This window comes from Ovis canadensis, chromosome 1 (genome assembly GCF_042477335.2).
Source record: "Ovis canadensis isolate MfBH-ARS-UI-01 breed Bighorn chromosome 1, ARS-UI_OviCan_v2, whole genome shotgun sequence".
Lineage (NCBI taxonomy): Eukaryota > Metazoa > Chordata > Mammalia > Artiodactyla > Bovidae > Ovis > Ovis canadensis.
The window spans coordinates 250,508,122-250,532,455 of record NC_091245.1 but is presented as its reverse complement, the minus strand read 5'-3'; the positions used below and the strand labels follow the sequence as shown (position 1 = coordinate 250,532,455).

Sequence of the window (24,334 nt, the reverse complement as noted above, 5' to 3'; positions counted from 1 at the left end):
ATTTCCATTTTTTGGTGTTGATTTGGTTTGCCTTTCCTGCTGAATTATCAGTCTTCTTACTAATTTGTGGGAATTATGCTAGTAAGGAAGTTAATTTTTTTTAGTGGAAAGATTTTTTAAAATTTAGATGTCTTGGCTGATGTCTGCTTGTATTCTTGAGGAGAAGTTGGTTGTGACATACAATAAGGGGGGGTCTTGTTGGTTTCGTCTACTTAAATAATTTCTGATATTAGAATAGAGATGGAAAAAGAACTGTTTGAGGAAAAGTAAGTGAAGACTTACTATAAACAGGAACTAAAACGTAAACAACAGATTGGGAGTAGATATTTGCAACAAATTTTACAGACAAAGAGAAAACTCTTATATAACACTTAACCTGTGTGCCAAGCACTGTTTTATTTATTTATTTTTCTTTCTTTATTTTTTCTTTATATTTTTTTTTCTTTTTACAAAGCCTCCTAAGGCCTGCCATGTTGTCACACCACATTCTGTTGGTCAAAGTAAGTTACAGGGACATCTCAGATTCAGGGGTGGAGAAATGGAATCCACCTCCTGATGAGAGGAGTGGCAAAGTATGTAAATTTGAAATAGATGGATAGTTGATGACATTTTTTTTGTGAAATAATCTACCATGATACCCAAGTGATGTGTCAAATTGGAAATTTTCTTTGGTTTTGTCTTTGTTTTTTTTTTTTTTTAAATTTTTATTTTTACTTTATTTTATTTTACTGTATTGGTTTTGCCGTACATTGACATGAATCCACCACGGGTGTACATGCGTTCCCAAACATGAACCCCCCTCCCACCTCCCTCCCCACAACATCCCTCTAGGTCAGCCACTACATAATGACCAAGCACTGTTTTAAAGCACTTTAAGTATTTCAACTAACTTAACCCTCATGGTGACTGTAAGTACAGTTATTATCCCCATTTTTACAGATGAGGAAACTGAGGCATGGAATAGCTAAACTAAGTAACTAGCCAAGATCTGTCAGCTAGTGAGCCCTGGGCAGACTGGCTCTGTTCCTCTTAACCTACTATCTATACTCCCTATTTGTTCATATCCAGAATATATAAAAAGTTCATCCAAATTTTTAAAAGGAAAAGGCCATTAGAAAAATAAAGGATATAAATAGGCATTCCACAGAAAAGATACAAAAGGCCATAAACACAAGAAAATACTGGAAAGGTTTAACAAAAATTAATCAGGGAAATAAAATTTTAAAAAGTCATCAGTTTGTGAAAAAAAAAACAAAAACCCAAAAGCTCATTAATTTCAGTATTTGGTGAAAGTTTAAGAAAACAGGTACTTTCTTCACTGTTGCTTGAGTTTAAATTGGAAAGCAATGTTGGAGAGCATTTTTCCAATACCGGTTAAAAATTTAAATATGTATTGGGCTTCCCTGGTAGCTCAGCTGGTAAAGAATCTGCCTGCAATGCAGGAGACCCTGGTTGATTCCTGGGTCAGGAATATCCACTGGAGAAGGGATAGGCTACCCACTCCAATATTCTTGGGCTTCCCCGGTGGCTTAGATGGTAAAGAATCCACCTGCAATGCAGGAGACCTGGGTTCGATCCTCCTCCCACCCTCTGGAGGAGGGCATGCAACCCACACCAGTATTATTGCCTGGAGAATCCCCAGGGACAGAGGAACATGGAGGGCTACAGTCTGTGGATTCACAAAGAGTTAGACATGACTGAGCGACTAAGTATACACAGCACAGCACACCCTATATGTTTCTACTTCTGCATATCTGCCCTACAGAAACACTTACACATTTGCAGAAGAGGTGTATACAAAGATGTTTATTGTTACCTTGTTGGTAAAACAAAACAGAGGCAACTTAAGTGTCCATCAGTAGAAAAATGACTAAATAGTATATTCATATACATATTTTATAACAGCTAAAAAGAATGAGATGTATCTATAGTGTGAAAGGAAAGAACTTCAAGAAGTATTATTGTGGGAAAAAGAACCCTGTCATTAGGGTGATATGTATAGTTATATGTATCTTATCTTCTTTATATGTATATGGTAAAAAGGACAGAAAGATGTTTGAAAAGATGAACACCATTGGTTGTTAGTAGTGGACAAAGGGAATTGGCCTTATAATGATTTACTTTTCTAGGAAGTATATTTATGTATAAGCTATGTTATCAAAAAATGACTATTTGTATAAATGAATTTGATTTAGTATTAATCTTATGCTGTAAGAGCCTCTCTCTCTTTAACTGGTGCAGAGTATTCTGTCTGCAAAAACAGTAACCAAAGGTTCAGTCAGTTCAGTTCAGTCGCTCAGTCATGTCCAACTCTTTGCGACCCCATGGACTGCAGCACGCCAGGCCTCCCTGTCCATCACCAACTCCCGGAGTTCACTCAGACTCATGTCCATCAAGTCAGTGATGCCATCCAGCCATCTCATTCTCTGTCGTCCCCTTCTTCTCCTGCCCCCAATCCCTCCCAGCGTCAGAGTCATTTCCAGTGAGTCAACTCTTCCCATGAGGTGGCCAAAGTACTGGAGCTTCAGCTTCAGCATCATTCCTTCCAAAGAACAGCCAGGGCTGATCTCCTTCAGAATGGACTGGTGGATCTCCTTGCAGTACAAGGGACTCTCAGGAGTTAGGTTGGATGATATTTTGAGTGCACATAAAGACAATTTTTCTCTGAAGTTTTTTGGTAACTGATACAACTTCACACCCACAAAACTGTAAGAATAATATAGTGAATTCCTATTTGCTCTGCCTGTTTTCAACAGTTGTCTGCATTCAGAAAGTTGACTTTTAAAAAATTCAGTGTTTCAGAGGAATGTAGTAAAAACAATAATTCCAGTCCCTTAAAATACTTTAACATGTGTGTGAGTGTTACAGAACCTTTTCATTTTGAATTTGGACAGTTTTACTTTATAAAAAAATTTTCTTAGTGGATGGGGGAAATGGACTAATATTTATTATTTACTCTTTCCCAGGCACTTTCGAGGATATTTTGTAAATTGTTTCATTAATTCAATTTCATGAAGAAATTTGTGCTTAATTCCAGTTTTAGCAAAGGAGCACACAGAAAGGTTATTTGCTCAGGGCTCAGTGGGGCAGAGCCAGGTATTCAGAAGGTATTTAAGACATCAAAGTCCATGTCTTTTTCTCTGTCAGGTTGCCTGTCATGGCATATTGGGAAGAGCTGATGAGTCCATTTCTTTTGTCAAGAAGTTGATAATTATCCCTAGATTGGTTTCTGTCTAAAGTAATGGATAGTCAATAAAATTAAAATGTTGAAATGCTATAAAAATTTATATTTAGTTCTTTTTTGAGGATCACAAAAAAATGTTACTCTTCCATTGGCTTGACTGTGCTCATGTGAGTTTCTGCATGTTAATTGTTCTCTTAGAACACAACACTCACATACATGCCACCTGTGTGGTGCAACTTCTTTATATCTTTTTTTTTTAAATCACTAGGTCACAGCTGAATCCCATTTTAGCTTCCTGGATGCTGTTACTAGAAATAGTGGCCTTATCCCATGTATGTATGACTTGTCCAAGTAGCACTCAGTTCTGCCACCACCTGGTTATGGCCTTTACTTTACTTGCCATAGGAGGCTCTCTTGGTCAGCTCAAAAGCCTCTAAAGATTCATGTCGCCATAGGGACCACTGGTCTATCCTAGGAGAGCTTTCTACCATATGTGCTTCAGAGTTTGGGCTGCTGCTCGAGAAGGAGGCTGTGAGAAGCTTTGGGATCAGCACACGTTCACAACTGAAACCAGAAGTGGGCAAGGCAAACCACAGGAAGATCCTGCCTGCAACTTGGTGACGTCTCTCTATAACCCATGGACATTTCCTGGCAGTACCTTGCGAAACTTGTCTTTTCATGTACAGTAGTTTGTTCTAAACTGAGCTTCAGTCAGAGGTGATTAATATGATAGCAATATAGATAACTGTATGATAATTATTATGCACATGACTTGTGTAAAACACTCTAATTACATTCTGTAGATTTTCACACTGAAGAGCTGCATCTTGCCTACTAGGACATTTTGAGGAGTTGCCATGGAATTCATGCTTTAACCTTGGCTTTCTGCCTTGTCAAGAATTGTTCAGGTATTAAAACCACCAAGCAGTTCTTGGCTCACCACCTGAACTGTGCTGGATTCTGGGAGTCTTTTGCCCACTCAAGTGCTTGCTCAGTGCTGTTACCTTGTTTGTATTTTCCTAGTAATTGCACAGTACCTTATTTCCATGATGGAGCAGGAGTGCAGTGTTCGTGACACTTTATTATTCTCTATTTATTTAACTTCCAGGTCCCAGGTTAATATCATAATGGCCATTCTTAGGTCGAATCAGATTTCTGATAATAATTACGTAATGTGTTGATTTTTTAAGGTTGCCAGTCGAATCGGATTATAGAATCTCAGATGACTTTTTTTTTTTTAAGTAATTTTTCATTTACTGAGAGTGAGAAAAGCTGCTTGACAATCCAGTTCTCTGATCATGTTAATTTTATACACTGGAAAGCCCTGCATACTAGATATTCCAGCAGTCTCCATATGCCTATTTGTGACTCATTCTCTGTGTGAATAATATCACAAGTATAAATGTCTATCTCTTCAGTCGTGCTTTTAAAGTGACAACTAAAGATGAGGGAAGTAATAGCTATGTAATATTTGTCTCTCTTCAGTAGTTCTTAGGTGAGCTTCCAAGGTGGCTCAGTCGTAAAAAATCCACCTGCCAATGCAGGAGACTTGGGTTCAATCCCAAGGTCGGGAATATCCTCTGGAGAAGGAAATGGCAATCCATCCAGTGTTCTTGCTTAGAGAATCCCATGGACAGAGGGGCCTGGCAGGCTACAGTCCATGGGGTTGCAAGAGTTGGACGTGGCTTAGCAATGAAACAACAGCAACAGTTCTTGGGCACCCCACCTCCTTGTTGGTTACTGTACACCTGGGGCAGTCTGACATACTCTGAAGAGGGTGACTGTGAAACCATTCATTCGAAAGGTCTTTTTTGGCAGTTTTTCTCTTCTGTTCTCCTTGGAAAGCTGTAAAGAGAAATGAATGAGAGAGCTCTTGTCTCAGATTTCTTTATTCTGTAGAAAATATTTATTAGATTAAGTACATAGAAATTGGTTGAATGGTAAATGAAAATGTAGCATGTTGAAAGCATGAATTTTCTGCTGCTTTTCTAATAATCATCTAACCTCTCTGAGCTTCAGCTTCCTTTTGTATAAATTGGAGGTAGTAGTTTTTCTGATCTTACAGAATGGTTATGAAAAGATTGGATGACTTGGCATACTGCCTGGCACATTTTGCTCAGTTAAGTGCTGGCTGTAACATGAGTAGAAGTAATAATTGGTAAAATTTATGTTCATAGTTTTCTTGATGAACAATTAATATAAATGTATATCTAGTTCTTATAGTGTTTATCAGGCTAAACTGGTCAAGGGTAGCAATATCTAAAAACATTTGAAATCAGTGTTGCCATGTGCTCTTTTTACAACTTTTCAGGATCTTAAAGTTAGGGGAACTTAGAAGATTAACTAGTTAAGGAGTTGCAAACTCCAGTCTACAGAGACCACCAGGCATAGTGAAGGAAAGCCAGGTGGGGATTGTTAGGATTTCAAGAGTATCTGTCTACAGTTTCCATTCAGAACCTCATTGCCAGGACTCTGATTGTTAAAGAGAAACCAGAAATGTGGATTTATTTATTGTTAACTCTTCCAGTTCTAGATGTTGGCTACATTTTTCCTAACATTGTGCAAGCCAAACAAATCTCTGGCTGGCTGACCCCCAATTTTTGCCCTCCCCCTCCATCTGAAAGAGTTCAGGCATCTCATTTTAGAGATTTGGAACCTGAGATACAGAAAGGCCAGGTGTTTTTGCATCAGTTTCTTCCAGTAGAAATGTATTATTTCTGAAATAAAAGTTTCATTAAAAAAATGAGCTCCTCTGGTGTGTCCAGTTGTTAAATTACAGGTAATCTTTGGTCAGACCTAATAGCTTGAGTGAAGGGAATTGTGTACAGATGCTATTTCTTAGGAATCTGTAACCAGGGAAGGGCACTGCTAGTTACTGTTTACTGAGTGTTTATCTTGTTCTAGGCCTTATGGTAAGTGCTTTACCTGAGCTGGGCTTCCCCGGTGGCTTAGCTGGTAAAGAATCCACCTGCAGTGCAGGAGGCCTGGGATCAATCCCTGGGTTGGGAAGATCCCCTGGAGAAAGGAATGGCTTCCCATTTCAGTATTCTGGCCTGGAGAATTCCATGGACTGTATAGTCCATGGGGTCACAAGGAGTTGGACACGACTTAGCGACTTTCACTTCACTTCACTTACCTCTGCTGATGGCCACAGTAGCCCTTGAAGCGTTATAATGACTTCTTTTACACAGGAGGTTGAGACTAGGACATGCAGAGTATTAAGCACAAAATTAACACTGAAACTCCTGTCTCCAAAATGAATTTAATCTGCTGTACTATGCCAGTACTGTAGATGTTTTCAGAATTATTTTCAACTTTTGTCTTACTGGTAAAGTTAAAATTAAACTTTATATGAAAATTGAAAGACCTTGTATGTTAACATTACATAGGATTGTCTTGAGACATCCCTGCAGTCCAATGATTAGGACTCTGTGCTTCCACTGCAGGAGGCACAGGTTTGATTCCTGGTTGGGGAACTAAGATCTCATATCCTGCATGGTGTGGCCAAAAAGAAAAAAAATTGTATCTATAACTAGATGGTATAATAGTGTTTTATTCTAAGCTTGTGTATACCGAAATTTATGTTTTCAAGTGTACATTTGATTCCTTCACTCCATTTTTTGGTTGAGTACATAAATGATGTTTGCATATTTTTATATCTTCCCCCCATCTAAAGTTCTAATCCTCTGTTTAGGTTGATACTCCAATTATTAGAACATCATATCCTGAATCTGGGCAGATTCTGGATTTTCCCTCTGTAGTATCTCTTCCATATTTCTTTTTCCTCCATTGCCCCTTTGTTACCTTAATTTAGGCCCTGTAACTGTCAGTGATTTTCCTGAAGCATGGATTTGATCGCACAGAAACTTGCAGTGATGCTGTTGCTTGCTGAATGAGATTAGAACTCCTTGGCTTGACATCACAGGCTCCGTGCAGTGCCACCTTCCTTTTACAGCTGCGTCCTTTCTACTCCCCTTTCATCTCTCTGCTTGAATCAGTTTGTACTGTTAACTGCTTTCTTCTTGAAGGTGCTCCTCCTATTTCCACCTCCTGAGCTTGTTCCTGTTACGCCTTACCCCTCCAGTGTTATCCCTCTGTCCCCAATTTCTCTATTAAAAAAAAATTACTTGGAAGACATTATTATGAAGATTAAGTGACGTACATGTGAAGTCCCTAAAAAACATCATCTGTGTGTGTGTGTGTAATGTAAGTATTTGATAAATGGAAACTATTATTATGATTCAGCTTTCCTCCCACTGCAGATAAGGCCCTTTGCAGTTTCTCTTGGGAGTTATTCGCATTCTGAACCTCTTTTATTTCTGTGCTTAAGGTATTCTTTGCAATAGATGGGAGATCCTACAGGATCTCTTAGGATAGTTTCAGAAAGGATTAGCTGTCTGTTCCTCTAGGCACTTCTCTGTTCAGAAAGACATGAATAGCAATGGAAAGACTAGGCTTTGGAATTTGATTTTTGTCAATTCACTGTACTGTCAGTGTAACTATGATTTTTTTTCCAATTTAAGAGTAATGCTTATGTCAAAGGTTGTTGTACCAACCAAATGGGATATTTTAGAAAATGTTTAGTATTGTCTCGGAGCATGCAACTGCTTGAGAAATATTTGTCTTCTTTCTTATCCCAGTAATGTCTCCCTCTAGGACACAGAAACACACATACAGACCTATAGATATAAATGGTGCACATAGTCCCTGCAAAACACACATAAACACATATGTGCATACTTGCATTCATGGCCAGAAGCATATACACTGGAATCTCTCCCAGTACCTTGATACTTGGAATTCTAGTTCTAGGTAAAATTATATGGTAGGATCTGTATTTATACCCTTTGACCTTTGTATAGAATCACTGATCTTGTACACATAGAGTTGGCCATCTTTCTATTTCTGTTAATCTAGGTTATCAGTTTTGATTTCCAGTAGTGTTTATCTTCTTGGTTTAAATTGTTTACTTTTTGCCAATGACTAAAAGCTGTGTTCTATAAAATGCTTACTTGGCTTCCCTTTTTCTTCAGATATTTATGCAGAAGTTACCTTGTGGGTGGAGCCTTCCTTGGCACCCTTCCCTCTGCCATTTCATGTGGTACCTGTTCCTTCTTAATACTAACATACCATTTTATTTATTTTTTATCTGTCCATCTTATTAGCTCAGTGTGGACACGGTTTTTGTGTGTTTTTCACACTCATGTATCCTTACTATCTTAGTAGGCACTCAGTAAATGAATGTGTGTATCTCAGGAGTGTTTTGTTTATTTTCAATATGATGTCTCTGTTTTAGCACTGTGGAGATTTTGAAATTTAGTGCTTTCGGTAACTATACAGGAGACATTTTCTTTTTAAACCTTTGGAGCAACTGACATGGATCAGCTTATAGCAAACATAAAAAAAGTTTATTTGCACTTTCATAATTTGTGATGTGGTGTTAGAACCTCTTCTTTGCTCATGCTAAAGTTATAAACATACACATTAGTAGATATTTCATTATCTGTTATAAGCTAAGCATGGTGCTAAAAATTGGTTTGGTCAGTTTATATTCAGCAAAGAGACATACAGCAGTCTCATTTGCTGGTTCCTTCTTGACTCTACTAACGCAAAATGATGGAGATCTCTGAGGCTCAGTCGTCAAATCTCTTCTCTTTTTTCCGTATTTACTGTTCTTATAATCGTGGGTAGTCTTATGGTTTGAGAAATACTATGTGCTTGCTAATGATTCTCAAGTTCTATCTCTAGCCAGCACTTCCTTGCCTGCTACACATCTGCACTTGGATATTTAAAGGCATCTCAGACTTAGTATCCTCTCTTTCCCAACAAGGAGCTCTTTGCTCTGGAAGTGGGATCTCTCTTCATCCAGCTGCTCTGGCTGAAACTCTGTAAGAAGTGATCCTTGACCCCCTTTCCTCTTACACCCACCCACATCCCAAATATCAGTAATCTTGTTGGCTTTATCTTCAAATTATATGACCAGTTGGCCACTTCTTTGCATGCCAAGACTGCCTGTCTGGTCTAAGTTAACTGTAATTGAAATTATTACAGTAGCCTCCTGTCCAGCTTCCGGCTTCCACCCTTTTCCTTCTGCTGATCCTTTAGAACAAAGTTAGATCATGCCATTCTTCTGCCCATAATCCTTCAATAACTTCCCATCTCATTCAAGAAAGCCTAAGACTTTCCATTGGCCACAAGACCCTATTCAACCTGCTTCCTTCCCCACTCCTATCTCATCTCTTACTGTTTCCTCCTTCCTACCTTGTTTATTGTTTTACAGCCATACTGGCCTCCTTGCTGTTCCTTCATTATGCCAAATTATCCTCTGTCAGGGCCTTTGCATATATTGTTTCTGCTTGTGTCTTTCCCTAGGTATCTGCATGACTCATTCCCTCATTGACCTCTTTCAGATATCTCGAGTATCTCCATATAAAGTCGTTCCTCGATTCCCTGTATAAAATAGCATTGCTGTCCTCCCTCTCTCTCCCCTCTGGGCGTGGCACTCCCTAAGTCTCTTCACCTTATTTTCTTCCATGGCAATAAATATTATATACTTGGTTAAGAGTTTATGATGTTTATTTCCACTGTCTAAATTGTACAGTGGTTCCATGTGGGCAAAGACCTATATTTTTTATTTATTGTTATATTCCCAGTATTTAGAAAGGTGCCTGGCATCCTGTAGGGACTTAATAAATATGTTAAATTAAACAGAACTGGTGCAATATAATATGATCCTTATAGTCGAAGTACAGATACATTGCAGTAGGAAAGAGAGGAAAAGGTGACATGACTACGTAGGAGTTGAGGGAAGATTGTACAGAGATGCCTTAAGCAGAGCTTTGTGGGGAAAAAGATCAGGTGAGAGCATCCCATGCGGTGAAAATAGCATTGTAAACGTTCAGAGGCATGAGAGAATACAGTGTTTTCAAGGAACTAAAAGTGCAGTACTGCTGGAGCATAACTTGTGGGGCTATGATTAAATAGTAAGTAGATAGTGCCAGATCATGAAGCATTTTTATGCCAGATTAAGAAATTTAGATTTTATCCTGCAAGGCGGGCAGTGGTAGGTAGTGTGGAACCACTGAAGGCTTGAGCAGGAGCGGTATGTAACATATTTAAAAAAAGGAACTAGCAAGAGTCTGAAGGATGGGATCCAAGCTAAATATACCATTTTATTATATACTCTGTATTTGATGTTATAAGATTTCAGTGATGCAGGGAAACAATTACTATCACATGAATGGACAGGCGGCTATTTCATTTTATGGTTGGACAAAACCAGGGATGTGTCTGTCACGTGAAGGTGTTCTTGGCATACTTGCAGCCCATCTGTGAGGGAGAAGAAGTTTTAAATGCCCAGTGGAGAATTAGTTCATCTTTAAAACCCTTGCTTTAAGAGAGAAGGTTTGTTTTTTTGTTTTAATTTGGTTAACAATTACGTTGTAAGGCATGTAGACTAGAAAAGCTCTTAAAGAGCTATTGTTTAGTTGCTAAGCATGTCCTACTCTTTTGTGACCCCATGGACTGAATGTAGCCCACAAAACTCCTTCTGTCCATGGAATTTCCCAAGCAAGAATACTGGAGTGGGTAACCATTTTCTTCTCCAGGGAATCTGCCTGACCAGGGATCAAACTGTCATCTCCTGCATTAGCAGACCAGTTCTTTACCACTGAGCCACCAGGGAAGCCCTCTTAAAGAGTACCAGTTATGAATTCAACAAGAAATGGTCTTGTTACAGAGTAAAAGATGTTGTGCTTGAAGGCCAGGCTCCTTTCTTCATAGAGGAACAGTTGTTTGTCAGTAATAGGCCTCCTGTTAATTGATTCCTTGTTGAAGGAAATAGCAACACTTCTAAATGTAATCAGATCTGTACTGTTTGCTGTGGGGCCAATAATACATCTGCCTTTATAGGACAAGTTCCTACCTTTGTATATGCACAAAATTTTTAAAATGAAGACTAAGCTAAAAACATCTCCTACTTTCATTCAAATGCAAGTAAAAATTATTTCCATTAGTTCAGCCATCTTGCTCAAGTGTTGTATCTTAGCAATTTATTGAATGTCTTGAACACTTTACTCTTAATAGAGTTAAAATAGGATGTGTAAATTTAAGGATAAGATGGAGGTACACAAAATAGTGCACATGGTTCAGATATTGAGAACTGGAGAGTTCCAAATTCATGGAGACATGATATTGTATTATCAAGTATGTTTTAAAAATCACATTTGTCTTCAAAGTTTTTATTTTGTATTAGGATATAGCTGATTAACAATGTTGTGATAGTTTTAGGTGAACAGCAAAGGGGCTCAGACATACATATACATGTATCCATTCTACCCTGAACCCCCCCTCCCATCCATGCTGGCACATAATATTGAGTATAGTTCCATGTGCTATAAAATAGGTCCTTGTTGGTTCCCCATTTTGAACATAGCAGTGTGTACATGACCTTCTCAAACCTCCCAGCTATCCCTTCTCCCCAGGCAACCATAAGTTCATTTTCTAAGTCTGTGAGTCTCTTTCTGTTTTGTAAATAAGTTCATTTGTATCATTTCTTTTTATATTCCAAATATAAGGGATGTCATATGATATTTTCCCTTTTCTTTCTGACTGACTTCACTCAGTATGACACTGTCTGGGTCCATCCACGTTGCTGCAAATGGCATTTTTTCATTCTTTTTAATGGCTGAGTAATATTCCACTGTATATGTGTACCACATCTTCTTTATCCAGTCCTCTGTTGATAGACATTTAGGTTGCTTCCATGTCTTGACTGTTGTAAACAGTGATGGAATGAACATTGGGATGCATGTATCCTTTCGGATCATGCTTTTGTCTGGATATATGCCCAGGAGTGGGATTGCGTATGGTCATATGGTAGCTCTATTTTTGTTTTTTTAGGGAACCCCTCTCATACTGTTCTCCACAGTGGCTGTAGTCATTTACATTCCCACCAACAGTGTAGGAGGGTTTCCTTCTCTCCGCACCCTCTCCAGCATTTATTATTTGTGGATTTTTTGCTGATAGCCATTCTGACTGGTGTGAGGTAATACCTCACACCAATTTGCACAAATCAAATGCAAATATTTGATTTGCATTTCTCTAATAACTAGCAATATTGAGCAGCTTTTCATGTGCCTATTGTCCGTTTGTATGTCCTCTTTGGCGAAATGTGTCTTCAGGTTTTTGGCCCGTTTTTAAGTGGGCTGTTTGTTTTGATACTGTTAAGCATCATAAGCTATTTGTAAATTTTGGAGACTAATTCCTTATCAATCACAGCTTTTGCACATATTTCTCCCAGTCTGTGGGATGTCTTTTCACTTTGTTTATTGTTGCCTTTGCTGTGCAAAAGCTTTTGAGCTTAAGTAGGTCCCATTTGTTTATTTTTGTTTTTATTTCCATTATTCTGGGAGATGGATTGAAAAAGATATTGCTGTGATTTATGTCAGAGAGTGTTCTGCCTATGTTTTTCTCAAGGAGTTTTATAGTGTCTGTGTAGGTCTTTAATCCATTTTGAGCTTATTTTTGTTCTAGTCCCATCACTTCATGGGAAATAGATGGGAAAACAGTGGAAACTGTCAGACTTTATTTTTGGGGGCTCCAGAATCACTGCAGATGGTGACTGCAGCCATGAAATTAAAAGACGCTTACTCCTTGGAAGGAAAGTTATGACCAACCTAGATAGCATATTCAAAAGCAGAGACATTACTTTGCCAACAAAGGTCCGTCTAGTCAGGGCTATGGTTTTTCCAGTAGTCGTGTATGGATGTGAGAGTTGGACTGTGAAGAAGGCTGAGCGCTGAAGAATTGATGCTTTTGAACTGTGGTGTCAGAGAGGACTGTTGAGAGTCCCTTGGACTGCAAAGAAATCCAACTGGTCCATTCTAAAGGAGATCAGCCCTGGTGTTCTTTGGAAGGAATGATGCTAAAGCTGAAACTCCAGTACTTTGGCCACCTCATGCGAAGAATTGACTCATTGGAAAAGACTCTGATGCTTGGAGGGATTGGGGGCAGGAGGAGAAGGGGATGACCGAGGATGAGATGGCTGGATGGCATCACTGATTCGATGGATGTGAGCTTGAGTGAACTCCAGGAGTTGGTGATGGACAGGGAGGCCTGGCATGCTGCGATTCATGGGGTCGCAAGGAGTCGGACACGACTGAGCCACTGAACTGTATAGAGATAAGGAATGATTTAATTTTACTTTTTTACATTTGGCTGTCCAGTTTTCCCAGCACCATTTGTTGAAGAGACTGTCTTTCCAACATTGGGTAGTCTTGCCTCCTTTGTCAGAGATTAATTGGCGGTAGGTGCATGGGCTTATTTCTGGGTTTTCTGTCCTGTTCCACTGATATATATTTCTATTTTTGTGTTAGTACATACTGTTTAAAAACCACATCTAAATGCTACAATAGGAAATGCAGAAGTGTTCTCTGAAAGCAGATAGTAACAACCATGCAGAGAGTCAGGATCTATCCTTCTCCCTTTTCAAGTTGACACTTTCACCTTTTGGGTGTGCTGTGCTGTTCAACTCACTGTCTAATGGAACACAAAAGTCGTTGTCAGTGAGATATTACTTTATAATTTCTGAGTCCATGTTTGATCCAGATAGTCACATCTATTAATAGCTGAAAGATTTACCAAGCTCTGATGACCAGTAATATGAAATGGGATTTTTAGATTTGTTAGAAAAGGTAGAAAGGATAAGAAAAGAAGCTAGTCAGGATTAGGTTACAGAATCAACTCTAGCTAGTGTAAGCAGAAAGAGATTTAATAAAAGATTTTAAGTGACTTACATAGAATTGTTGGAAAGACTGAAGGAACAGACTTTAGTAAAACTTTTAAGTGCTCAGTCACTTTAGTTGTGTCCTGACTCTTTGCGACCCTAAGGACTGTAGCCCGCCAGGCTCCTCTGTCCATGGGACTCTCCAGCAAGAATAGTGGAGTGGGTTACCATTTCCTTCTCCAGGGGATCTTCCTAACCCAGGGATTGAACCCATATCTCTTACGTCTCCTGCATTGGCAAGTAGGTTCTTTACCATGGGCACCATCTGGGAAGCCCTTAAACTTTGAAAAACAATATTCAAAAGCCACATTGCATTGGGGCCATGAAGGGGGTTACCACCTCTTTTAGGATCAGGAAGGTGCCTGAAAAATTAGGAAATTGTAACTTTTAGCTGCTAGTCTTTAGAACCTTGTCACCTGTGCCATGATCAGAAATCTGCCACTGTTAGGAAACAGCCGGCAACAAGTAAACGGTTGTCACTGCTGCTGGCTCGTGCTGCTGCTGTCACGCACACGACCTGTGTGACAGAATGGATACTGTGTGTCCTTCCTGATACCTGTGAAACCTGTGACTGGATACCAGGACTGCAGCAAGTGCTGCTATAGAAAACCTGGGCATCTCCATGACAGTGCTTACTAGTAGAAGCAAACTAACTGCCACCTCCATTCTCTTTTGTCCTCCAAATTTCCAGAGTGCATCTGATTGATGGAATTTAAATCACAGCCACAACCCTAACTGCACGAGAGGCTGGGAAATGTAGTTTTTAGCTTTCTAGTCTCTGCAGTACAGGAAGTCATACTGACGCACCATATCTACCACAGATACAGACCCTGATTTTCCTGAAGGCCAGCCATCACCACGTAGGCTATAGATAAATTGAGAAAGATTGCAAGTAATACCATGAAATAATGTTGAGAAGCTTATAAGTGTTTGTATTTTAGTATATTTTTATTGTTTTATAATGAAACATTAAAAAATTGCTGAAATTGGTTCTCCACCTGTATGATGAATTTAATGGTCTGTGTATGCCCAAAGTTTCCTGACATTATTACCACAGAGGGGGCTCCGTGGTAAAGAATCTGCCTGCCAGTGTGGGAGTTGTGGGTTCGATCCCTGGGTCAAGAAGATCCCCTGGGGAAGGAAATGGCACCCCATGCTAGTATTCTTGCCTGGGAACTCCCATGGACAGAGGAGCCTGGCAGGCTACAGTCCATGGGGTCGCAAAGAGTTGAACCCAACTGAGCGACTGAACACACACATCCACACACACAGTTTTATTAGTAGAGCTTCCCAGGTGGCTCAGTGGCAAAGAGTCGGACATGATTTAGTGACTAAACAACAACAAATATTATTAGTGTTCTTGGGAGTTATAGTAAAGAAATAGGTTCAGAAGCCAAATTGCAGATTCAGGCTGTGAGTAGGAGGGGAAGAATTGGAGCAGAGATTATAGAATAAGTTTTCCAGACGCTTGCCTTTTAAGGAGCAGTAGTTTTTTGTTTGTTTATTTTTCGACCAATGCACTTATTTATATACAATAATTTACTAGAACCAGTGAGACCCTATGAAAATATCATATGTAGGACAAGCATAATCTTCTCAAGTTCCTCATTTCTTTGTGTGTAGCTTAATATAAAGAGTGTGCTGTTAAAATAATCTTTGTTTAGAGATATATGGAGTGCAGCATAATTTTTGTGAATTCTCTAAACATTAATTACTACACTTTTGATTTTTTAAAATAATTTGGCAATTAATTATTTTGATTAATGCCAGTTACTGCTGTAGTTTGGAGGTAGTTTAAAGACTTGAAAGTTGACTTAACATATTAGCGTGGTCGATTGGTGATCTAGCATTGATTAGATGATTTTACTTTATTTTGAACAGCAGGGACAGATATTCAAAGATTATGACAACTTTTCTATGAAGTGACGTTGAGCGCATTTTATATTTTATATATTCTGTAGAATTTGAATTTTTACTTATTCTGAGTAAATATCTAATACTGTCACTTTCATTGGATTCTGCAGAGAAAATAATCCCGTTTCCCTCTTAAAAAGATGGGTGGCGGAATATGTGTACATTTATACAGTGTAGTTTCTCAAGTTGCGCCGGTGTGAATGAAATAGCAACATGTTCAAGGGCAATGATTTAATATTCCAGATTCCCTCATTAGATATGGAGCATGTTTGTTATGATTTTAATTCCAAATTTGTTTACATTGCAAGCCCTTTATGGTGACCGAGGTGGATTTTCTGCTAAAAAAAAGAAAAAATCCTGAAACCCTCTGGATTGTACAGAGGGGAGGCAAAAAAGGAAAGACTTAAAGGAGAAGGTCGAAAATAATGAAAATGAAATTGTTGGGCAGTGTGCTAGAGTGAGAGGGAGGAAACGGGGATGAGAGAACACAGTCAAGGGATGAGCTGTGGATAATAGGGACGGACATGTAATCTTTTGAGGAAGAGGAGAATGGATGGATACAAATTCAGGTATACATTATTTTTGCCTTTTAGGAAACTAGTGAATTTGTAAAGGCCAACCCATATTGGGCAGTTTAGGGGTCTTTTAAAAGATTAGATTCCTTTATTTTGACTTGAAATGAATATGTTTATTCTGTGACATGGTAACTTGATTTTTTTTCTAATCTCTCAGTGATGAACTAAATAACAGTATCTTACTGGTGCTCTTCCATTGATTTTTCTAATTTTACTTAATTTTACTTTTAATTTTTGAGAAGTATGTTTTATTCAGTGGACTTACTCAGGACTTAAGCAGGAGAGACAACCTCCCAGATGGCTCTGAGGGACTTTTCCCTGATTTTTCTAATTTTAATTAAAAATCATTTGTGTATTGAGTTTTTCACAGGTACTTAAGTTTCTGATAGACTTCTTTAAAATAAATTGGTTCAAATGGCCTTTGGTTTTAAAGTTGGTAAGCAGAAAGAGACCTGAGTTTATCCAGCCCAGACTTTTGTCAGGAAAACTTGTTCTTCCCAGGTTTGTCTGAAGCCATTTGGCCACTTAGTACCAAAGGTAATACGGAAAGCTTAGTTTCATGATTCTCAGGGAAATGCTCTTTCCCTAATGCCTACCACCTTTTTTCCTAATTTAGTACAGTGGTGTCTGATTTCAGCACCCGCTTCTCACAAGAACTTCAAAACTAGTCTTACTTGATTCTTTAATATTCATTCAGCACATATTTCTCAATAGTTGACAGTCACTATTTGAGATCCTGAAATGAGGTAGCTAAGAACTCCCTAAGAATGAGGGAATCAGATATAAAAATGAAGAGTTTCAGATAGTTGTAAATGCTATCAAGAAAACAGAGAAATAGAATACAATAGCAGGAAAATCCCATGGACAGAGGAACCTGGTAGGCTGCAGTCCATGGGGTCGCTAAGAGTCGGAGACGGCTGAGCGACTTCACTTTCACTTTTCATGCATTGGAGAAGGAAATCGCTCCAGTGTTCTTGCCTGGAGAATCCCAGGGATGGTGGAGCCTGATGGGCTGCCGTCTAAGGGATCGCACAGAGTCAGACACGACTGAAGTGACTTAGCAGCAGCAGCAGCAGCAGCAGGATTATTTATTGTAGATAGAATAGTACGGACGGGTTTCTCTGAGGAAGTGGCGTTTGCGCGGAGACCTGAATGAGAGGAAGAGACAGCCATATGAAGATGGGTTGGAGGACTCCAGACATAGGTCCTAAGCTTGAACAAGTTTGACATGGTTGATGAATGGAAAGAGGGTGAACACTGGGGAGAGTGGGAGGAGAAGAGGTCAAAGAGAGGACAGTTGAGTGGGGCTGGATAGACCAAGAGAATTTAGAAATGGATTGACTTCTGTTCTCTGTTTAGTTGCTCAGGAAGAATCTGAGTCTGATTCTTTGTGACCCTGTCCACAAGATTTTTCAGGCAAGAATACTGGTGTGGGTTGCTGTTTCCTCCTCCAGGGGATCTTCCCAATTCAGGGAGCAGACCTGCGTCTCCTGAATTCCTGGTGGATTCTTTACCCTCTGAGCCACTGGGAAGCCCCGGTGAAGTCAGATGGTATTGGAGTAGGGGAGTGATTGATCTGAATATTGTGTTTAAAAGATCACACTCCTTGCTGAAGAGTGAATTGTAGGATTATACTGATGAAGGCAAGGAGAAGTGGTTTCATTTGGGATTTATTATGGAGTTCTGTTGGATTTACTGATGGACTGGATGTGGGAGTGGGAAGTATGGGGAGCAGGTGAGAGAAAGAGAGGAAGATGGTGGTAGACTGGGGAAAACTGGCTTTTAGGGGAGGAAGTCAGATGGTTTGTTTGGGACTTATAAAATTTGAGAACTCTACTGGATATTCGAAGAGGCAGTTGAATATTCACGTCTAGTGTTGAGGAGGAGAAATCAGGCCTGGAAATGACCTCAGGCCTCTGAGAGGCATGGGCATTAACACCATATACTGAAGGAATTTGCTTAGGGAAAGAAGACGAGGTGGCCCAGAACTGAGCCCTGAGGCACTGCAACATTTAGAGGTGAGGAGGGAAAGAAGTCAGCAGAGGGCCAGTGATGTAGGAAGAAAGCTAGAAATACTGTGTTGTCGAAGCCAAGAAAAAAATGAGTTTTAAGGAGAGATGTTAGCCTTCACTTTATTAAACAGTGCTGCCAGATCAGGTGTGATGAGGACAGAGCAATAACCTTGCATTTGGCAATATGAAAGGCATTGGTGACCCTCCCTAGAGCAGCTTCATTGTCGTCATGGAGTTAAAAGCTGATTGGATGGAAGAATGAATGTAAGGTGTGGAATTAGAAACAGTGACTGTAGATGTTTGCTCTTGAGAAGTTTTGCTGTGAAAGGGAGTCTAGAAATGGAATGATGTCATGAGGGGGAGGTAGAATCAAAGGAGATTTTTTTTCTTTTTTGTGCTGTTTTTACAATTGGGAAATACCAGAGTTTATTTATGACCTGATGGTAATGATCCAGTAGAGAGGACAATTAATGATACAGGAAAGAGGGATTAGTTGTGGAGACAAGTCCTTGGGGTGGTGCCAGTGGGATGGGATGAGAGCACAAGTCGGGGGCATTGCTCTTTCTTGGGACCAGGGATCCAGTGGTATAACATGATCTCACATGCCTCTTTACACACAGCTCCTCCCCTCCGTCTCACCAGACTATTTTACAGCAAGTTTATTATCTTTCTGTAATCACTAATACTATTTTCTGTGCTATATCTTATATGTTCTTTTTCATTTAATGCATCCCATATAAAGTTTAGCATGAAGCAGCTGGTGATATTTAACACCAGTTTTAATTTTTGTGCCAACAGGTGAAGCGAAAAATTTATTGCCATATCTTGGACCCAACAAGATGAGAGATTGTTTCTGCACCATAAATTTGGACCAGGAAGAAGTTTATCGTACCCAAGTTGTTGAAAAATCTTTAAGGTTTGTAAAAAATTAGTAAATTATCACTAATATGATATATATTGAATGGTAACTTTTATATGTTTTCCTGACTGTTATCATCAAGAAGTCTTTCTTCATCTGAAACTTTTATTTTCCTTTTAGTTTCTGAATTACAGAATCTCAGAGTTTGAAGGAGCCTTAATGTTCATTGAGCTGGACCAAATCCATTATGCTTAGTTCCTCCTGACAATTATTTTTGACAAGTCGTCATCTGGCATTTGCTTAATGTTCCAGTGACCAAGGATTTCACTGCCTCCTAAGCAGCCTGTTAGGTCTTAAAACTATTCTGACTCTTGGAAAGCTCTTAGATTTAGTCAGTTAATGTCTGTCAAAAGGAAAACCTACTGTATGTCAAGAACTCGCTGGGCGCTATTTATTCATACATCCACGAAAACAAGATGGACGCAGTACTTGCTTTCATGTGGCTTTTCATTGCCTCAAAAATGTATCTTCCTTTTAATTGTTTCTAATTCTGTCATTGGATATATGGGGAACAAGTTTAATCCATCTTTCACATGATAGTCTTTGAAGTTTTTGAAAACAACCACCAATACCTCAGTTTTTTTCTCTAGGCTAAATTTTGCCCACTTATTTGAAATTTTCTCAAAGTACATCATAATTTTATTTTTCTTGAGAATAAATTATCCCTTAACGTTTATACAAGTCACTTAACTAAGCAGTGCACTGTAAGGGAACGAGCTCTTAGGTAGATTTCTCATTTTTTGGAAGTGTAGTAGCACTGCAAGAGTATCATAGTAAATTCTAATTCATAAAATTGAAATGTGCCACCTCTTCCCTTTAATAGTGTTTGTGGATATAATTCTAGTGCAGAGCTGTGCTGGAGGGATACAGTCTTGTCCAGAGATAAAAGTTAAAATAAGGGAATCAGGAGTTGTTGGAATGAACATATGATGGATGAAATATTTAGTAGCCCAAGAAGATTTGAATATACTTCACATCTTTAATCATAAATCACCTGCCATGTTTTATTAGAATTCTGTAATTTACATAAATGATGAAACTGAGTCACCAAAAGACTGAATAACTTGCACATTTAATAAAGGAAGTTAGAAGCAAAACTGAGATTGGAACCTGAAACTGTTTCTTAATGTATGTTGATTACGTATCACATAAAAATCAGTGATATATAAAACTAGTAATTTTCAATAAGTTGAATACTTGTTTAGTTTCTACTACATAGCCTCGTAAATGAGGAACTAAAATTAGCTTACTTTCTTGCCTTGCCAGGTATTTGTGTTGGGGAAAATTATAAAACCAGTTGTTTTTGCTGCTGCTGCTGCTTAGTCGCTCAGTCATGCCCAACTCTTTGCCACTCCCTGGACTGTAGCCCACCAGGCTCCTCTGTCCATGGGGATTCTCCAAGGCAAGAATACTGGAGTGGGTTGCCATGCCCTCCTCCAGGGGATCTTCCCCACCGAGGGATCGAACCCAGGTCTCCCGCATTGCAGGTGGATTCTTTACTGACTGAGCCACCAGGGAAGCTCAAGAATACTAGAGTGGGTGGCCTGTCCCTTCTCCAGGGGATCTTCCCGACCCAGAAATCAAACCGGGGTCTCCAGCACTGCAGGCGGAGTCTTTACCAGCTGAGTTACCTGTCCACCTTAAGTTATTTTTCTAGATTCATAGCCACTTGGAAGCTATTTTAAGGCTGTCAATGGTTACCTTAGGTCATTCCAATACAATTAGACTAGATGTTTTTTGGATTCTAGGTGCCTCCTAGCATTCTTTCGAAACTGGGTGAAAGAATCTGTAGTATGAACCCTTGCTCACCTTGCTTTCATTTCAGTGTTTCTACTCTTCTGAATGTTGTGATAAGCTGTTAAGTCAAAAGACAGTAGATATCATTTAGATCTGTTATGGGTTCTGAATCTTACAGTTTTTATAGGTAGTCTGGTTATAAAATTTCATAGCAGGTAAGTAGGAGTCATATATGAAACCCATGACTCCTAAATCTCTGTCTCAGTCCTTTTGAGAAGTAGGACATCTATAAACACACCGAGTAGCAATACTTCTCGTACCTTGTGCTTCTCTTCCCCCACCAGGAATTTCCTTGGGGGTGATACGCATAATCATAGGTCAGTGGTAACAGTAGAGTGTAAGTCTTGTCATGGCTCCTCACCAACCTTGTTGAAAACTTTTCTCAAATGGATTGATTAGTTAACTTACTTATTTATAAAATAAAGACATGGGCACCCAGATGTGGGGATTAGGTTGTTGAGATTGTGATGATACAGTGATACAGGTGACTTAGTGAATAATTTTCATCTTGTTCTTATTTGGCTTTAGAATGTGTTTTAAAAATAGTATTTGAGAGTGGATGCATGATATATAAAGGAAATTATCAATTTTATGATTTTTTATAAAGTGACAAAAAGGAGAAAAATACCTACACGTCTTTGCCTAACAGTTGTTTTATATTAACTTCTATGTTGAGACTAATTAAAAAGATTATTTTGACAGACCAATTTTTAAAAGTTTATTTTGGTTACAATTTGAAGTGTAGTTGTAGTGAAGAATTTGAAGTGAAAAATATATTGACAGAAGTTGACCAGGTTTTGTAATAACTGAGAAGCTGAGTCAACTGTTTCCTGGATAGGGTCAGAAATGACTTCTTTAAGAGTCATTTGGGCTTCCCTGGTAGCTCAGCTAGTAAAGAATCCTCCTGTAATGCCAGAGGCTCCGGTTTAATTCCTGGGTTGGGAAGATCCCCTGGGGGAGGGCAGGGCAACCCACTCCAGTATTCTTATCTGGAGAATCCCCTTAGGCAGAGGAGCCTGGAGGGCTACAGTCCATGGGGTGGCAGAGAGTCGCACACAACTGAGCGACTAAGCACAGCACAGCACAAGAGACATTTAGTTTGCATTTCATCTTCTTTTTAAGTTGTGACATCCTGAAGAGATTGTAATTTATGGTGACATTTTAAAAATACCTTTTTAATTCTTTAAACATTACCAGGAAAGAGGTACTCTTGATAAAGGATGTTGACTAGTGTTTCAGAGATTCATGTCTTAGTAGGAGAATTTAAATATTTAAATAGCATTTTTACAGTGAACTTAGAAAAGCTGTTTTGTAGGAGAAAATCTTAGCAATTTGGGGGAAGGCAAAGATTTCTTTACTTAGGTGCCAAAAGCATCAATCATAAAAGAGGAGAAATAATAAATTGGATTTTGTCAAAATCAGAGCCTTCTGCCCTTTAACAGATACTGTCAAGAAAATGAAATGGCAGGCAACACCTGGTATAAAACGTTCTGACAAAGGACTTGTGTCCAGAATTTATTAAAAAAAAAAAAAAAAAACCCAATGAGAAAGCAGACAAATCTTTTAAAACATGTGGCGGAGACTCCAACAGTTCCTATATACAAATGGGCAACAAGCACATGAAAAGATATTAAACATCCTTATTCATAAAGGAAATATAGTTTGTATATTTCTGTCTCTATGCATCTTGAACATAATGTGTCATGATAGAAATCGGATTACTGGTTCCCATGACAGTATGGAGGGAATGAGTACAAAGCATGGGAACTTTCTAGGGAGATGGAATTTTCTTTATCTTGATTAGGGTAGAGATTACACAGGTGTAAGCATTTATCATGTCATTCACTGGAATAGCTAATTTTTTTTCAAAATGACTTTTAATTGATGTATAGTTGAGTTATAATGTTATAGAGTAGCTAATTTTAAAAAACTTCCCGTAGCAAAAGTTGACAATGATGTGGAACAGCTGGAGCTGTCATGCATTGCTGGTAGGAGTGTAAAATAGTATAGCCACATTGGAAACAGTCTGACAGTTTCTCATAAATTAAAAATTCACCTACCTTTTAACTCAGCAATTCTGTTTTTAGTTACCTCTCCAAAAGAACTGAAAGCATTAAAGAGCTTTATAAAAATGTTCATAGCCGCCTTATTTTTGATAGCCTGAACTGGAAACAACTCAGATGACATTACTAGGAGAATAGACTGTGGAATATTCAACAGTCAATATTCAACAATTCAATATTCTGTTGTCCCAACAATTAGAAGAAATGAACTAAAGATATATGCAGCAAAATGGAAAATAATCTCATAGGTATTAAACTGAGTGAAAGAAGCTGGATGCAAGTGTACATATTATTTGATTCCATTTATAGGAAATCTTACAATAGATCTTTAATGACGGAAATTGGATCACTGGTTGCCTGTGGCAGGTATGATGGAGTAACTGCAGAGAAACAAGAGGGAACTTTGTGGGGAGTTAGAATGTTCCTATATTTTGATTGGGATGGATGCTACACAGGTTTGGAAATTTATCACAAGTCAGTAACCTCTGTACTTTAAGTTACATGTTATATGGTTTGTACCTCAATAAAGCTGATTAAAAATAACCTAATTTAGTTTTTAAAAATATGTTTTAAAGAACATTTTACATAACCATATTCATTTTAGTTATTATATATTGTGATTTGCATATTTTTGAGATAATAGTGTGAATGACACTGTCCTCAGCTCTCAACTGTGTCCACTTTAAGGTGAGCATGACCTCAGGCAATTACTGGATCTTCTGCCCACAGGACTCCAGAAAATCTGTTTGTTCCGAGCCCAACCCAGTAGTCAAGGTCCTTTCAGAAATTCAGCTTAGTTTGTACAGGGCTTACTTGAAACTTAGTATAGAGAATTATTTTGGAATTCTTGATGTTTTTCTTTATGGTTTAATTTGTTAAACCATATGAGGACACTGTTGAGTTTAAATTTAATGAGCTTTCCCTCTTTTCTCTCTAGCCCATTTTTCAGTGAAGAATTTTATTTTGAGATTCCAAGAACTTTCCAGTATTTGTCTTTCTATGTTTATGATAAGAATGTTTTACAAAGAGACCTTCGTATAGGTATGTACCATTCATAATTATCTTTTAATCACAACATTGGTGT

General features: G+C 38.6%; 1 protein-coding gene across 3 annotated transcripts in view; it reads left to right on the top strand.

The window, feature by feature from the left end:
- Positions 1–24,334, top strand: part of RASA2 (RAS p21 protein activator 2) — a 124,305-nt gene that overhangs the window by 8,173 nt on the left and 91,798 nt on the right. For all 3 annotated transcript variants that reach the window (XM_069563683.1, XM_069563672.1, XM_069563692.1), the window contains exons 2-3: positions 19,270–19,387; positions 24,188–24,291. In XM_069563683.1, the coding sequence (XP_069419784.1) occupies positions 19,270–19,387; positions 24,188–24,291 (222 nt within the window). The remainder of the gene's footprint in view (positions 1–19,269; positions 19,388–24,187; positions 24,292–24,334) is intronic.